General features: G+C 38.1%; 1 protein-coding gene across 1 annotated transcript; it reads right to left on the bottom strand.

Annotated features, from left to right (window-relative positions):
- Positions 1 to 351: 351 nt before the first annotated feature.
- On the bottom strand, positions 352 to 13,827 carry ccni2 (cyclin I family, member 2). Its single transcript, XM_082141418.1, has 8 exons — positions 13,763 to 13,827; positions 13,551 to 13,644; positions 12,814 to 12,961; positions 11,019 to 11,153; positions 10,871 to 10,945; positions 10,652 to 10,792; positions 6,644 to 6,874; positions 352 to 1,275 (listed from the first exon to the last, which is right to left on the bottom strand). The coding sequence occupies exons 3-8, from the start codon at positions 12,925 to 12,927 to the stop codon at positions 988 to 990; spliced, it is 984 nt and encodes a 327-aa protein (XP_081997544.1). The 5' UTR covers positions 12,928 to 12,961; positions 13,551 to 13,644; positions 13,763 to 13,827; the 3' UTR covers positions 352 to 987.
- Between the last annotated feature and the right edge of the window lie 4,721 nt (positions 13,828 to 18,548).

The following is an 18,548-nucleotide window of genomic DNA, read 5'->3' as shown; positions in this document are numbered from 1 at the left end:
TTGCTCAGACAGTAAAAAAAACTAACTTCACTGATTTAAAAAAAAAAAGGAAAAAAAGTGATGTTTCTGACATCACAAATGACCTTGTAACCAATCAGATCAACGTGTGATCGTCAACCAGTGGATCTCTGAGCTGAGTGAGTGAGTGGAGGCGGGGCTCATTTGCATATTCATAGAACTGCGTATACTAAATGAGGCAAGGGTGTCGGGTATTAGATATTTTAAGACATGAAGAAATGTTTTAAGGAAAAAAAAACATTTAAATATGTCATTTTGGTGATCAAAGAAGAGTAAAATGATTGACTTCAGAATTTTTGTATACACACAGTAAGAGAAAACCAAGAACACGTGTACTGTCAACAGTCTGTTTTATTGCATAGAAGGACAGTTTTCCCAAGCAACATAAAAGCTGCTGTTTTTACAAAATAAACATAGTCTCATTCAGAAAAGAAAATTTCCATGTCTCATTTAGGAGGAACTGGAATGTAATATCTGTAGCTGCCTTTAAAAAGGGTCGGGAGGAGGTGTGTTGGGATAAAAACGAGAAAAGTAATCTCTGAATACAACGTTATTTCCTCTTCACATTAATCCTACAAAGGATTCTTTCAAAGATATGAAATGTCAATATCGACCGATACCATAAAGCATAACTTCATTACGGAATGAACCAATCACAGACGGGAACAGCGTCGGCTCAGATCCGGCATGTGTGGATTTTCACGTACCGGGATCTGTGCCGACACCATGTTGCTGTCTGGGATTGTCCAACAAAAAGATTTACGTTTAAGCACCATAATTCTAGGTCTGAATAGCTTGTATGAAGACGCATAAATACAAAACACAAAATACAAAAAAAAACAACAAAAAAAACAAAACAAACATGAAATGTAAAGAAATCTCCAAATATGATCAAAGTGCTGCATAAAGGTTTCATAAAAGGAATAGAAAAGTGCGTTGGCCATGGTTTATCAGCTCCCCCCCCCCCTCTCACTGTTTATGGAGTAGCGGAGGACAGGACGACATCATATCCTGCAGTCCATCATGTCTTCCTGTTTTCATGGACGGTTCCTCATCATAAAGGCACCAGAATCCGTCGTAGAAGTCGTCGATGTCGTGTTCCCCGTGCTCCCTCTTCCTGCGGTCCTGTCTCCTGAAGGCCAGCATGCTGGAGGAGTCGAGGATGTACACGGTGTTGCTGGGAGAGGAGAAGAGCCGGAGACCCGTGAGATACTCGTCCACCGTCTCCTTACAGCAGATGAACTCTGTGCTCGAGATCTAGAGCCAACACAAGCATGCAAATATGAGTCAAGTCAGGCCAAACACGTCATCACACACGTTTACAGGAGCATTTTATTGCATTGAAAAAAGAAAGATTTAGAGATAAATATAAAATTCAAAAAATGTGCATAAAAAAATAAATAAACTCAAATTGAGATGGATACATTTTTAATTTGATAAGACGACGTGGATAAACTACAATGGAAACACATTTACAGAATAAATTCAACAAAAATTTTGCCTCAGCAAAGGCTGTGATTGGATAACTGGACTAACCAGCGGACCAATGGTCACCTATTTCTATGCAAATTTTGGGATATTGCACAAAAAAAAATGCTTAATGGAAATGCAGAGATGTGCATAAATCTAAACAAGAGAAAATGCAAACATACATGCGAGTAAAAGAACTACAACAGCACTGACCAAACACTTCCTCAGACACGTTTACAGGCACCGGCTCTCATGAGCATTTGGGGATATTGCATTCAAATAAATTTTGAAAAAAAAAGAAAAAAAAGAAAGATGCAGAGATGTGGATAAATTCTAAAAATGTGCATTAAATTGTTTAAATTAATACATTTTTAGCTAACTGTGATTTGTATATGTATATTTCTGAAATGCATAACTTCTGATAGCAGATTACTCTAAATTGTAATGTGGACTCATGCACTTTCTGTAAAGCTGCTTTGAAATGATGCGTATTGTGAAAGCGCTATACAAATAAACGTGAATTGAATTGAATTAATAAAAAATAAAATTGAGATGGATACATTTCTCATCCTACAAGACAAACTACGATGGAAACTTTACTGAATAAATCCCCCAAACCCTCATGTGACTTTGCCTCAGCTGAGGCTGTGATTGGATAACTGGAGTAACCAGCGGACCAATGGCGTCGCAGCATCTCAAACATTGGTTTGGTGTTTCTGAAACGGCCGAGTCTAAAGCTGCGTCCCAATTCGCATTCTTGCACATATTCTATGATGTTTAAGTATAAATAGTGCGAGTAATTTGTTCACACTAAAATATCCTAAAAGAAAAAGTGCACTTTAAATACCAGGATGATGCACTAAATTAAGGGAAAAAACGAAGTGTGAAATGTTGGACACGTCACGCACTCGACTGTCTCAGCTTTAATTACGTAGCGGAGGGGGAGGGGCTTCAGACTCATGTTGAGTGACACTACTGATGTTGAGTGACACTACTGATGTTGAGTGACACTACTGATGTTGAGTGACACTACTGATGTTGAGTGACACTACTGATGTTGAGTGACACTACTGATGGCAGGTCATTGACTTTCCAATTGATCTTCAAATCTCGCAGCAAAATAAAGCCACTTTTATGAGTATTTATTTCGGGCTTTCCTGAGTTGTTGGATCCATTGATGGAATTTTTCAGTAGCACCTCAATGCAGAACACGAGATCCGGGGGGCGGAGTTGGATCCAGATATAAGGGGTGGAGATTGGTAGGTTTAGGGATCAGGGGGTGGAGATGGGTAGGTTTAGGTATATGTAAGGTGGGAGGAGTTGGATCTAGATCCGACTCCTCCCCGTGGATTTCATGTTCTGCAGTGAGGACCATCTCGAATTTTTGGGAATTGATTGTTTGCATAATTGCTCCAACTGTAAATGAGACACGCATCAATAGAAAAGGATTCCACAGCATAAATACTAATTTGTGATCATTTTGCACAATGCAAAGCATTTTTTTATTTATTTAAATATTAAAGCTTCAGTGTCTTAATTAAATTCTTTGATTATAATTAGATTAAATGATTGGTCATTGGTGTCACCCTTGCAGGCTCACTATTGGCTTATTCAGTGGTTGAGGGCGGCCATTTTGGTGCCACTTGAGTCAGCACTTAAGACTCAGTCCTAGACTTTACTGAAAGTTGCTTTAAGCTTCTTTATAAAAGTCTCCTACTCTTAGAGAAGTCCTACTTTTTACGAAGAATTTTTTGACACATAAGTCAAAGCTTAAGACTATTCTTAGAAGTTTTATACATACGGGCCCAGGATGATGCACTAAATTAACGGAAATGTGAAAATGTTGGACACTTCATGCACTCGACTGTCGCAGCTTTAATTACGTAGCGGAGGGGGAGGGGCTTCAGACTCATGTTGAGGGACAAAATAACCTTATAAAATTCATACACTACACAGATGAGTACATACAGTGCATCATTGTCTGTGATCAGAATGATTTGGTGTAATTCCCTCCAGAAGTGTCTCACACACGAGTGTGTTCCCGAACACCAGCATCTGAACGCTAGAGAACATGACAGCGTTCACTGAGTTTCGTCTGACGCTCTGAGACACACTCGTTTATGATGGAGGGAAGAAGAGCAACTTCTGTTATTATTACTGATATTTTGTGCCAATTTTTTCACGAGTCACGATCTTGTTCTCTTGAACACACGGGAACACACTGATTCACTCGCAAATGTTTTGTGTGACGTTCCAATTTTGCAAGTTAAATTCGCAACTTTGGATGGAAACGGCCTCTGAGTTGTTGCTGACCCAAACATTACCCATCAGTCATTGGCAAAGGACATTGGCAACCTTAAATTGACAACTAGTTCATTTTTGGACAAATCTTCTCCTTTAACCTCAATGTTTCTAGAGTGAAGCGGTTCCTAATAATGCCCTGAGGTTTCAGTGAGCTCTAATATTCGGTTGAATCGGCGCTGGTTTTGACTGCATTAGTGTCTGAAACCACACACTCTACAGTTTCACATCTTCATTTCGATGTTTTAGTCTGTGCTGTTCACTCATCCAACTCATCTAAACATTATTTGTAGAGCCTACCGTCCAATAACAGCAATAACTACTTTCCATATGAAAAAGTCTGAGCATTATAGAATTCTGTTCCTTTTAGAAGAAAATTCTAACAATAAATGTGATTTTGCAATACGTCAATATTTGTTCTCTAAATGTAAATGTCAAGGGAGAAACACTGAGTTTTATTAGCAACACTTCAGAGTTTGACAATACAACAGATATCCATTACTGTCTAATTCATTTTACAAAAAAGTAGTGTAAATTCCTCTGCTCTCAACCACTAGAATATGGAAACATACTGTATTGTTTCTGATCGCACTGCAATTTTAATTTTTTAATTTTTAATTGCCTTTTATTCCTTAGTATTTCTCTTGTTTTCCAGAGCAAAAGATGGATTATTGTACTGGATATAAAATATAAAGCCTTGTTTTCTGTGAAATTTTCAAATCATAAACTCACTTTATTCTGATCAAAGAAGAAATATCTGGCAACGAACTCAGAAAAATCTACTTCATTCAAAGGGAAATCTTCAAAACTCACCGACAGATCTTCGTTCTTGTTTTAATCATAAACTCACTTCATTTCATTCAGTTTTTCAAGACTTCAGCTTATGTTTGCGTCTCAGTTAAACATGTCTTGATTTAAACTTGTTTAGATCTTTGTATTGGAAAACAGGACTAAAACACTGGGGTAGATATTCAAGGCATTAAATGTTGCACAAATGAATATGAATTTAAGACTTTCTGCTCTAATTGAAGACCTTTTTAAAGGATTAGTTCACCCCAAAATGAAATTATCCTAATAATTGACTCACCCCAATGCCATCCAAGATATCCATGTCTTTCTTTCCTCAGTGGGAGAGAAATTATGTTTTTTGAGGAAAACATTTCTGGATTTTTCTTCCAACAATGGACTTCATTGGTTCCCATCGTTTTTAAGTCCAAATCAATGCAGTTTCAAAGTCTTTGAGGTGTTTAAACGGGCTGTACGCGATCACAGCTGAAGAAGAGGTTGTTATCTAGCTAAACGATAGGTCATTTAAAAAAAAAAAAAAAGATAATTTATAGACTTTTTACCTTCAATAGTTGGGATTGAGCTGATCAACAAACGGACAGGGAACTACATCATCACGTTGAAAGGTCGCGCCGGCGCCGGCAGAAGTACCGCCCCACTGTTTACAATGAGACCGTACGTAGGAGGATAGTTCAAATAGTATTGTTTGCTATTATATTATAATATATATATATATATATATATATATATATATATAATAGTAATAGTATACAGTGAATATGAATAGTATATGAATAACATTCTGATGAATATGAATCGTAGTTCAAATAGTATTGCCGGCGCCGGCGTGACCTTTCAACGTGATGATGTAGTCATCCTTTTCACCTTTTGAAACTGCATTGATTTGGACTTAAAAACGATGGGAACCAATGAAGTCCATTGTTAGAAGAAAAATCCAGAAATGTTTTCCTCAAAAAACATAATTTCTCTCCCACTGAGGAAAGAAAGACTTGGATATCTTGGATGGCGTTGGGGTGAGTAAATTATTAGGAAATTTTCATTTTGGGGGTGAACTAATCCTTTAAGGCCTTGATTTTTGTGTGGGCGAATACATTACATTTTTTTATTGATAGTGCAAGTAATATTTATTTCATCTGAAAAATGTATCAACATTAAGTGTTACTGGAACGTTAAAAACTGAGGACTTTGCCTTATTTCAGCCACTGATCATCAGAAGGAACGTTGACAGATACAGAATGAAATGAAGCATGAATGGTTTAAGAGCATTAGCTTGAACAGAGCGTGATCATATCATGTAATGCTAGAACGGATGCGGCGTTAAATATTTCAGTTTAAATCTTTTTAACTCGTTAAACTGGAAAAATGTATTGCATGCGTTAACGTATTAATTCTGACAGCCCTAGTTTATATACAACTCAGTTTTTATTTGAGGGTTGACTGAAGAATAACTTATATTAATTAATTGATTATTAAATCAAATTTTTCAGCTGAATGAAATGTTTAATTTAGGTTTCAGTAAAATAAATTTTTCGGTGCATTCACCAGCAGTTACACAGAGATCGATATGAACATTTAGGCCGATACCAATAATTCTTTATATTTGAAAGCCGATAACTGATATATTGGCCAATAAATCAAAATCCAAGTTTTTATATAATTTTTGAGAGCCTGATTACAAAAACAAAAGTCTTACCATTAAAATCCATAACCTAAGCACACAATTATGATGTTCTCATTATAATGTTATGTAGCCGATATGTCAGACTTGCACATATGTTGCACTTTACTGTATTTTCCTATTTTGAAGTGATTACAATCATATTTCAAGCTAATCAAAGCCATCATGTTGAACAGTGAGCATCTGAAGTGTCTCAGCTGAAGGAGATAATACAGTATTTATCAGCTTTAATATATCACACAAATCTTATCAGGCCGATAACGCTAACATTAAAACCGGTACCGATATGATGGCCGATATATCGTGTAACTCATAATATTCCATCAAAGTTGCGTGCCGCAGATGTTGATGTAAACGCTTCACTCATACCTGTGCTTTCCTCAGCAGATCGGTGAAAACAGAGAACCAGTCCGGCGTCAGCGTCTCCAGCTCTAAAGTGATGATGGCCAAGGCCAATATGGAGCCCTTGAACTGCCAGAGCTGGTGGCAGGCCATACAGTGCTGCGCTTGCCTGGTCCACAGCGAGGCCTGGAGAACCGGCCTGTTCTGAGAGCCGGCCCGCACCAGCCCCGGGACCCGGGACATCAGCAGCCCGTGATACTGCAGGAGAAGGAGGACAGGGCTTCAACAACCACACCACAACACCATCACTACCAGGACAGAGGCGTATGTGTGTGTGTGTGTGTGTGTAAAACACGTGCGGTGTGTTCAATAGTCTCCATTACAGAAGTCTCTGTCTCTTCTATATCCCAGTCCAGATAAGTTGTTTGTTTTGTTGTTGTTCATGTTGAGATTTGAGTCCCTGATTGACTTTCCTTCACTAGTGAAATCAGAGCTGAACACGAGCCCAAAGCAAGATATTACACGCATCAATGATGAATAATTATGGAAACTTTTTAAATAATGTGCAATTATGCGTTATGAAACTTACATTAAAGGGGTCATGACATGGATTTTTTTTTTTATTCCTTGAGGTTGACTTATAATGTTAAAGTTTTTTGCACACAAACTCATTCTGAGCCTCTGTCTGAAATGATCAGTTTAAGGCTTGTCAGCAAACGCCATTGTTATGATTGGCTAACATCACTGCATAGGAAACCGTATCAATAGCCTGGCTCCGCCCTCCTGCGTACTTCCGCTCAATTTTATTTCTCTTCAGTACTACGTCTGGGATTGTGGTGTATTCTTTGGTTTTCTCCGATCATTTTTTTACCGGTCCAATCAGCGAACAGAGGGAGTGGCTGAGAACGATGACGTTGAGGTCGTGCGCTAGTTTGAGTTGTAGGGTTACGTCACAACCAAACATTAGCGATTGGTGGAAGATCCGAGTGGCTCTGGGCAGATCCAATAGTTTCAAACTTCAACAGAAAACCCGCCTACAAGGAAGTTAACGCTTGTCAATGGAGAGAGGCCAGACTCTCTGTACAAATGAAATGTACGAGAGTCTGGTAGAACCAGGCTACCGTATCAACGCTTTACCATTACAAACTCGCCATTTCAACATAAATGCTCTGGACAAACATATAATCCTGTGACGCGATCCGAGACGCCATTAAAATAAAGCATCCGCTTGTTCCCGACGCTGGGATCTTCTGAAGTCTGAACAGAGTTGAACTACTTTAATCACATAAATTTCGACTTAAAGTCGACGTCAACTAGTCGCTGATGACGTCTGTAAATCGCTCTTTTCTGTTGAAAACGGAGCGTAAAAGTGGACTTTATGGTAAAAGAAAATAAAGATTTATTCTCCTGTTGCGCCCTCTATAGGCCATGATCAGCGACTCGCTCTGGAGGCGGGATATGCAAATGTATTTACCCATGTGACGTCACAAATCCCACAATATCAAAACGAGCTGTTTTTAGAGCTTGATTAAATAAATGCTTCGTTTATAATGAGGACGTTTTAATCTCTGAAACTCGCAGGATGTTTTAATGGTACAAAGACCTCTTATATGTCAAAAGATTAAGGAAAATTGGATTTCTCATGTCATGACCCCCTTTTAAGAAAGTAAATAGGACCGATTTTGGTTTCACATTTACTTTTAATGCTCAAGTTTTATAGGTTCAGCCTTTTGGAAAAATAAATAAGCCATCTTGATCGAGTATATATATAGATCTAGAATGTTTCGTTAAATGTTTACTGTGGAAGCGTGACTTTCCTTTGTGTCTATGGCTGTATGTGAGCGTGTCTTCACTCTACAGATGAGTCACATGGACCTTGTATGGTAATATATATTTAAGGTATTCTAAATTATGGATATTTATTTGGGAAGTTAAGGAAATTTATTTTTCTATGCTATTAGATATTTTTTCATTTCACAATCAATTATATTTCATTGTTCTATGCGTTATAGATATCTTTAATATGATCTATATGGGTTGATCTCACATGCCAAAAAAACACACAAAAAACAACATCACGCAAAAAATTGAATGGTTTGGATAAAGAAAATGAAGCATTTTTAGGACCGATCGAGATTCTTTTGAATTGTGGCATTATTCAATAATGCAGTATAAGTGCTTTACAGTGTATAACGTTAGGTATATCATTTCCACATTACGATAATGAAGACAATTTTTACATTAAAGTAATGAGAAGGAGAATTATGCTCAATTGCCATAAAAACATTTTTCATGAATGAAACCCAGAATCCTGCATGCCGACGTTTTTCCATTCAACTGCCTTAAAATTGAACATGCGTCTTTACAAAATAATTCCTAGTGATAAACTGTGGTAACTTTAGATCCTGAGGTGCACTTATAACGCTCACACCAAAACCAGCCACTGAATGGGAAAATTATGTTAAATATGGCATCTATCCCGACTAAAACGGTCCCAAAATAGGCTTGTTTTTCTTTATCCAACATACATTTATTATTTTGATTTGGGGTAAAATATGACCCAGGTTTCACGAGTTATTTATCATATTTAAACTGATTATCTCATTTTTTTAACGAAGAGATTTTGTTTTTTTTCAGGATCAGGATCTTTTGTTCGTTTAAAACCACAGAAGTATTTTTATCGGGGTCTCGTTCATGTACTTTGGCTGTTTCATGGCTGTCCGTGTTGTGCCAAAACAGCAACGCTACACACTCACTTCCGTTCCCATGTTTAGCGGTTGATCTGATCGTGGCTAAATGCCTCGGCCAACTCTTTGCTACATTAACTTCTGCTAAAACAACAAAAAAAACTGAACTGAACCCCAGTATGTAGGAAAGATGAAGTATGAAGATATCTCTGATTTCTGAGAGTATATTTGCACTGGAGATGTTTTGCAGGGTTATCTATCTGCTTTACTGCTACGGTTAAAGTCAGATCAGTGCCTTGGCCGAACACAGGTGACACGCGGCCGCACATTTACATGCACAATATCAAGGACCAAAAGTCAATTTCTGCTGATGTTTGCAATGGGCACATCAAAATGACTATGTTTTCTAGGGTTGGGTATCGAGAACCGGTTCAGAAAACCATGGATTTGAGAAGACGCGCGCATTTCGATTCCTCTGTGCGCATTTTAATAATACTTCAAACCATTCAAGCGCAATAAGACTCGTTTGCTGTTTTCTGTCCCACTCACACATCTCACGCAAAGATGCCTCTCATACTGCGTCTCTTCAGGGTTTTTTTTGCACTTGAACGGACTAATACTCACAAATATATGTCAAAATATCCTCATAAACACAGTCGGTTATGTCTTAAGTGAACGTTAACGCATGCGTATCAGTGTATTGGATCCGTGCGGCTCTTAAAGTGACAGCAGCCTAATATTCCTGCTATAATAACACTAACCAAACAACAAAAGACAGAGAAAATGCACTCGCTGTTCTTGACTGAATAACTTTTGTAACTATATTTGTAATGTATATTTTATTCATAAACTGCAGTGTTATTTTACATTTTGATTACAGTTTCTGTACCGGAATACCTGAAAATCTTTATTTTTTTTTACTTTTTTTTTATATATTTATTTCCATTGTAATTTTGCTCACTTGTATTTATTGTGCGATTGGCAAATTTATATATAAATAATTTTTTCGTCCTTTTTTTCTTATTTTAATAACGGAGTGTGCACTTGTCTTTAATAATGCTTAAAATCTATATCAGTTTGGCTTATGCGATTAAACCACAGGCAAGCGTTCCCTGTGCAAGTGTTCTTTAGCCTGTTGATGTTTGTTCATGATGTTCAGCTACAAATTACATTGTTTTGCAATAAGATTTTTTACCTCATTGGAATCGAAATCACTAATGGATCAGAATCGGCATCGAGACGCAGAATCGTTGAACGTTGGAACGATACCCAACCCTAATGTTTTCCTGTGCTTTTCTTGTACCGTTAAGTTCTGATCTGAACACAAGAAAGATGAGTTGCAACTCACGATGTGAATGAAATCCATGGGCGTAGCGATGTAAAGGTCCCAGTGCAGCTTGTTTAATATGACCCGCTCCATGCGAAGAATCTCAGCTGTTGAGAACTTGCATCTGCTTTGCTCCAGCAAGTCTTTAACCGATGCGATCACCTGTTTGCCAACAAAACAGAACAATAAAGGCACTGGAATGGTTAAAAGTGGTGTGTCTCTGTGGTTGCTGAGTCTTGCCTCGTCCTCCTCGTTGACCTTCGCAGCGAGGATCAGAGAGGTGATGGCCATGCACTTGAGGTATTTCAACTGAGTCTGCAGAGAAAGAGGGAGAACTCAGAGTCTGAGCGCGAGTCGGGAGGAAGCGTGTAGTGGAGGGTTCACTTACTTTGACCGCTGCGAGCAGGCTGTTGAGGACACACACTCCCAACGCATACGTCTCGGAGGAAAACTGGAATGTGCCGCTCATGTCACGCAACCACACTATCACCTCGTGGTACTGAGCTGGGCTGATATCTGAACCCTGCAAGCATGATTATACAGTTTCTGACATTTGAAAAAATAAAAATAATACATTGTTTAATACAAATGATATATCTTTCCTTTCTTTTTTACTTCTTAACTATACATTTATCCTGTGTTTTGGGGGATATGTGGTACTTTTTATTTTACCCATTTACCATAACATTAATTTAACTACACCATTAATTTGCATTTGAAATAACACATTTTTCTGGAAAAAAATTACTTTAACACCGAGATCAATATCCAGAAACGACTTTAGGTATTTAATTTAGATCATCATCACAGGCAGAATTCTATGGGAGTTGTTTCTGCCACAGAATAAAAAAGAAAGAAAAAGTTTGTGACTTTTTTCCTCAGAATTGCAAGTTTATATAATCACAATTCTGACTTTATAACACACAATTGCGACTTTATATCATGCAATTCTGACTTTATATCTCCCAAATGCGTGTTATAAAGTCAGAATTGTGATATATAAACTCAGAAATCTTTTTCAAAAAGTCAATCTTTTTCCCCCATAGAATTGGACTAGAAAAAAAAAGAAAAATCACTCAATTCTGACTTTATAACTCGCAATTCAGAGACAAGATGTCAGAATTGCAAGATATAAACTCGCAATTGCGGGAAAAAAAGTCATAATTGTGAGTTTATCTCTCGCAATGTGAGTTTATAACACGCAATTCTGAGAAATAAAGTCGGAATTGCACTATGTAAACTCGCAATTGAGATAAAAAGTCGCAATTATCTTTTGAAATGTCTTATTCTGTGGCGGAAACAAGCTTCCATAGATATCTGTCATCTGCGGATTACAAGAAAACCTGGAATTACAGTTTTATAAGTGGTGTTTTGCCCATATATATCCAGCAGAGGGATCCACTCATTTTTCTCTGGATGTGGTCTACTGCTCCCATCACATTAATATACATTTTGTGAATATATACATTTAAACATTATAAAATACCTTAAAATCAGTATTTTTGTGAAAGGTTTGAAAGAAATAATTATAAAAATAAATAAATGTAAATAAAACCAATAGCAAAAAGCAGAAATGAACAGGAGTGTGTGTGTGCGTGAAAGTGTTAGTGTGTGCGTGTGTATGTGTGCCTGTGAAAGAGTGTTTGTGTGCATGAGTGTGTGTGTTAGGTCTTACCCATTCATATCTGCATTTGTGGCTGATTTTCTATGCCAAATTCTATACAAGTGCTGTGTGTGTGTGTGTGTGTGTGTGTGTGTGTGTTAGTGTGTGCGTGTGTATGTGTGCCTGTGAAAGAGTGTTTGTGTGCATGAGTGTGTGTGTTAGGTCTTACCCATTCATATCTGCATTTGTGGCTGATTTTCTATGCCAAATTCTATACAAATGCTGTGTGTGTGTGTGTGTGTGTGTGTGTGTGTGTGTGTGTGTGTGTGTGTGTGTGTGTGTGTGTGTGTGTGTGTGTGTGTGTGTGTGTGTGTGTGTGTTAGATTTATTGAAAAATTAAAAGAAAAACTTAAATGTGCCTTTCCCATTAATTTTCAATGTAGCCCAGTTTTTGTGTGTGTGTTTAGATACATAGTGTACACCACTGAGATGAAGGGAACAAGGGAAACATCAAATGCAGTCCTAGCGGACCAAACGAGGGTTAAGTGTGTTCAGAAGCCTGTTAAAAACACACTCGCACCTGAACACATCCGTTCTTCAGCACCGGCGTCCTCCAAAGACGCTTCTCTCGGGCCAGGGTGTTGAACAGCAGTGTGTCCAGACGCCCGTTCTCTGCCTCGCCAGGAGCTTTCATGACTCAATCAAAACCTTTCCAAGGGGAGTAAAGCCTGGTGAAGACATGCACAGTTTAGTGGTTTAAGAGCTTTGTGTGTGGGTGTGGGTGTGTGTTTTCTGGGATCTTCTGTTAGAACAGTGTTGTGTTAACAACTAAGTTAATAACTAATGATCTTTGCAATGGAAGTGAATCAAACAAAACTAACTTTATCTGGACAATAACTTTATTCTAGAGCTGCTTTAAAGCCAAACAATCTACTGTAATTTCCTATTATCATTGTAAAGCTGCTGTGAAACAATCTATATGGTTAAAAGCGCTATATAAATGAAGGTGACTTGACTTTAATAACCTTTTAGTGCATTTCTCTTCTTTGACCTCCTGATGTTGGGGTCTATGCAATGCAAACTGGTCCCAACATCAGGCCTAAAGCACAGTGTTTACTATCAATGTCTACATCTTCTTAACTCGTGCTGGAATTGACTAAAATGAACAAAGCACGCTATCTGAAGTTCAACAAGCTCACAGGGAAGCAGAAACATCACTGGTGAGATATGTGAAAGTAAAACACACGGGAGATATGGGCGGGACGCTGAGCGAGCACTTGTAAACAAAGGCAAGGAAACTTTTGGAACAGAAATTACCTTTGCGAAAGGAAACACAGCTTCTGTCACATTGGCTTTTCCACGGCATAAACATACAGAAAATCATTCCTTCATCTGGAAAACAAGCGCATTCCTTACACAACACCGAAACAGAGTTAAGAAATGTTTCACTACTAACACTTTAAAGCCCTATACAAGACTAACAGACGTAAAGCAAGTGTATATAGCACAGAATATCGAGAAAGAATCACCTTCCGAGGATGTAATGAAGACAAAGTCGCCAACAATCACTCCAGAGTCTGCTTTTGAACCCGCTTGACTCCGCCCGCGTATTTGAGCCCACGCTGAAGACCACGCCCACACGTCTGACGTCATGGGCCCGGGCCACGCCCACACACCCGTCACGCACGTACTGATTTGTGTCAGTGGGTCGCGCATACGGGTTCTGTTATATAAAATGGTTGAATTCATTGTATTCAGACTTCATCGTGATGTTTTATCAATACAGGGTTCAGTTTCAAATGTACAAAATAGTTAGGTGTAGGCTGAAGCGATGCTCATCCTTCCTTTCAACATAATGGTCTAGCAAGCGTCACTTTTCTCACTGGAGTTAAGATAAACAAAAACAGCTACATAAGACATTTCCCAAAATGTGCATTTAAATAACTTCAAAAGTAGGCCTACATTTCAAACATTAATACAATCATTTACATTTCACATACACAAATTATTCATTTTGAGATCATTGTTTAATTGAGTAGCCTAATGAGCTTGATTAAACTGTGCTTTAATTAAAGGTAGCCTAGTTTTTAAAGTATTTTATTAGCTAAAATCAATGTATTTATTCATAAATATGTCCTCATTGGTGTAAAAGGACTTCTGCCAATGATCTGACTTATCCTCATTAGTGAAGAATGTCTTATCTTTGTTTACATTGGACGGGTAAGTCGAAGGAGGCTTCACTGATCTATATAATGATATATTATGTCTGTGACTGTATGAATGATGTGAGATGGACTTCTGTAGGGTGTCCGTTCATCATCAGGACGACATGAGTGTGTGTTACAGAGACAGTGTGTGTGTGTGTGTGTGTGTGTGTGTGTGTGTGTGTGTGTGTGTGTGTGTGTGTGTGTGTGTGTGTGTGTGTGTGTGTGTGTGTGTTCTTCCAGTCCTCTTTCTGGATGACAGCGAGCATGTTTCTGAAACGGAGATGAGGTGATCCTGTCTTTATCAGAACTGAGAAGCGATTCAAAGTCATTTTCTTCACATTTTGAAGTAGGCTAGCACGCAGGGTAACTCTGCATCTTTTGAGCGGGATATAGGACAATAAGTCACAAAAGTGTGTGTGCGTGTGTGTGTGTGTGTGTGTGTGTGTGTGTGTGTGTGTGTGTGTGGAGCGACTCCACAGTTGAGGAGCGACTCCAGCATGAGATCACCATCTCTGCATTCTTCTTGGTTGACAAAAACAGTTACCTGAGGAAGAGTGCCAGATCACAACTTGGGACTGAGCTGCTGAAGTTGTGTCCACAAACAGATAAAAAAGGTCCAGATAAAAGAAAAATCGATAATTTTGACCCATACAATTGTTGGCTATTGCCACAGATACCCGTGCGACATGCGACTGATGACGTGATCCAGGGTCACATTTATGGTCACCAAAGCTGGAGGCAACTGTGATGAGATCCGTATCGTTTTCAACACTTACAGAGAGGAGAGAGGACAGCATCAAACATGAGAGAGGGAGAGAAGAGGAAAATCAAAAAACATGGTTGTCCTTGATGTGATCTCACCAAACCAGAATGTTCCAGTGGTATTAGAGAACTGTTGGTCATCTTCCATTAGCAAAACTGCTTTTCAGGCAATCTGTGTTGAGTGGCTGACCACCAGTTACAAAGGCACCAGACCACTATACGTTGGTATATCATGAACACTGCCCGCAAACCAGACAACTCTTCTCTGATTCTCAGTTTCTACTGTCCACAGCTAACAGAGAGAAACATTCTTGGTCACTTCTCAAACCATCAACGGACATGGAGACATTTGACGACCTGCGCATTTCTGCGTTCGATAGTAACGCCCTTAAGATGGACTTTGAGAGGACCGCTTGCACCTCAACTAATGCAAGAAAACATCTACAAAGAGCCTCAGCAGCAGCTTTGGGTCCAAGCACCGTGTACAGACGCCACCTCGAGCTTAAATGCAGATACTGATGGTTGTTTAAGAAAGGGCAGTTTATTAGTCCCTAATCTCAAAACCTGAAGGTTTTCCAGATCCCTGCTCGTGTGGCGAGTGCACACAGGAATGGGTGTCCCGGTCGGGGAGCTGGTATCCGATGGTGCAAGTACTGCAAATGCAAGGGAGGCAATAGTTGTAAAAACCCTGTCACTGAGCTCTCATCATCATCGCTCTCGTCATCATCCCCATGCCTGGACTCTGTGGTGAAAGTTTTACCTAGCAACACAGGGAATAAACCTGTTTTTTTATTTATATTTCTCACTTTAAGTTAACGTTCCAATGATAATAGCAAGGTTGGATATAAAATGTCTGTATATTAATCAAATGCTTGTTTTTTTTAAAGTCCCTTGTTTGTGTACAATTGTATTATTAATTTATAATTAACAGCACAAAACAGGACATCCACACTGAACATCTTAAAATTCTTAAAATCACACAATTAAAAATATCAAACCAGGATTCTTACACTTACACTACATTGTAAACATTGTGATCACCTCAGAAAATCTGTAGCTTCAAGAGTTTATATGTACGCATATTTAATGAGATATTGCCTAATTTGCATATTTTATTTTATTTTTAAGACAAAGTGTAGGCTAATACAAAAAGTATTTCTCTTAATATGAAGATTAAACTGGTAGATATGTATGAGGATATCTATAAAGGGAAGAAAAAGTCCCATTCACCGTTAGTGTGATAATAGTGTGACCGGTTGTGGTCATTTTCAGGACTTTCCTCCCGGGTAGAGTTTGGCACACATCACATCCCACGCTGTTCAGTGGGGTCATATTAGTCTATAACAGTTGAGATATTCTCTGCTAAATGATATCTTACCCAGGACCTAGACTGTGTGTGTGTGTGTGTGTGTGTTTGTGTGTGTCTTTCTGCTGAGTGGTCCCGAATGACAGGACAGTTTTGCTTGGGTTTGAGAGGGAAAATGTATGTCAGCATCCCAATTTTTCCGTGCACGCGCATGTGTGTGTAACGGTCTCTTTGTGCATTTGCATTTATGGTAATTTGAGGTAAAATGCGAACTGCGCATGTGCGTAGAGTCAGTAATAGATTTGACAGGTGAGGAAATAGATAACCGCTCTACCGACTTTTGTACACTTTCTTTTATTTCCTTTTATATTTGTGACCAGAGTTGAATGTTTATTTGTATACTTTTTCCTCACTCAATCCCGATGTATGCGGACGAGTGTGACGTTTAAGTAATTTTATTAAACCCGGGGAAGATACGCCATCTCTCTCGTCTCTCGTGCATCTTTCCCTCAGACACCACATTGTTTTTATCTCTGAGCAACAACATCTCAACTTTGCGTTACATTACATGTGTTTAACCAAAAGCCACTCCGTATCCCTCTCGAAAAAGAAGTTTATTCAAGTGTGCAATTAGTAGCCTATAGGTTTCTTCTCTTAAACTAAAAATAAGAAAGCTACTTTTTATATACTTGTCAGAAATATGCACTAAAGTAGCCTAGCCTACCTGACTTATACTGACAGAAAGGTCTTAGTATATTTGCCCTACTTGTCCCTATCTTTTGATCGAGATATACTTAAAAGTATAATTTAAGTATTCTTCTAAGTAGGCTATAGGCCTACTTGGCTTGTAGTTTTGTTCAATCTTTTGACTGAGTATAGCCTATATTAAATAGGCTACTTTTTCACATAGTTTGATACTGTCTTATAAACTTACATTGTTTGAATTTATTGATTTATAAAGAAAACAGATAGCTATGTTTCCAATCCTGAGTATCTGAATTTGTATGTAGGTTATAGTCCACTGGTAGTGTACTTAGGAATTTACTTCCAATCTACTTCACTTTTTCCCCCATTGACTGAAGTTTCCAAGAAGTTCTCGCTGCAGCCTGTAGCGCGATGACGTCATTGATATCAAACACGTAGTTCGTTGACGTTTTAACACGCATGCGCGGTAGTAGGTTTCGATTCATTACGTCATGAAAGTTTAAACACGGGCACGTAATTTACCTATTATTACATTATCCATAAATTATATTATTTCATAAAATCTGCATGACTGACATATGCCATACTGGCTATAGTGGATGAATTTAAACATTAAACTTTTACATTATGGCCAATAACATGTATTTCTCCCTGCAGCTTCGAAGATTTGCTATAATAGCCTACTGGATATGCGTTTTGTAGCCTATTTTATCTCCAGTGACCCTTCCCAAATTAGTGCTATTATCATCCTTTATAGTAGCCTATTAATGTAATCCATAAGTTTACACGAAGCACTGTAACATGATAGATATGCAGAAGTTGCGATAACTATTGAGATATCCATCACTAGTTGAGTTTAAAAACTTCTCTCTTTTTGTCTGTTTTTATCCGTCATGGAATTTCCCATAGACGTAATGCCATTGCATTTTGTGTTTATCGTTTTTTATATCATTCTATTAACTAAGATAAACATTTTCATCAATAAAAATGACAATTAAAACGAAAGAAAAGACGGATTCACATGACCAATAACGCCTCAGTCAAGTCAAATAAATGTTTATTCATTATAGTTGCATTTTATAATTGTAAAACACCCAAAACAAGATCGGAGATCATAAGTTTAACTGGCTATATATTAAGAAGTCTGCCTAGATACAGAGATTAAACGCGATCTTGAGAACGGCATGGCGTAATGAAGGCTAATCATAAGCTATATCGTTTGTTATCAACTTATAATAATTATTTGTAGAGCATTCAACGCTATATGAATATTTATAAAATGTCTTCATTCATTAGAACGTTGGTCTATCTCTAGGGATTTAATTTGCATAAAAA

This window comes from Leuciscus leuciscus (assembly GCF_965113295.1).
Source record: "Leuciscus leuciscus genome assembly, chromosome: 16".
NCBI classification, from domain to species: Eukaryota; Metazoa; Chordata; class Actinopteri; order Cypriniformes; family Leuciscidae; genus Leuciscus; species Leuciscus leuciscus.
This window is presented reverse-complemented; position numbering and strand designations above follow the sequence as displayed.

Bases quoted from the DNA above. Each gene is read 5' to 3' on its own strand.
- ccni2 (XM_082141418.1), bottom strand. From the start codon at position 12,927: ATGAAAGCTCCTGGCGAGGCAGAGAACGGGCGTCTGGACACACTGCTG. The intron at 11,154-12,813 runs GTGCGAGTGTGT...TCATGCTTGCAG, and splicing joins TGAAGAACGGATGTGTTCAG to GGTTCAGATATCAGCCCAGC. The intron at 1,276-6,643 runs GTATGAGTGAAG...TGTTGGCTCTAG, and splicing joins ATCTGCTGAGGAAAGCACAG to ATCTCGAGCACAGAGTTCAT.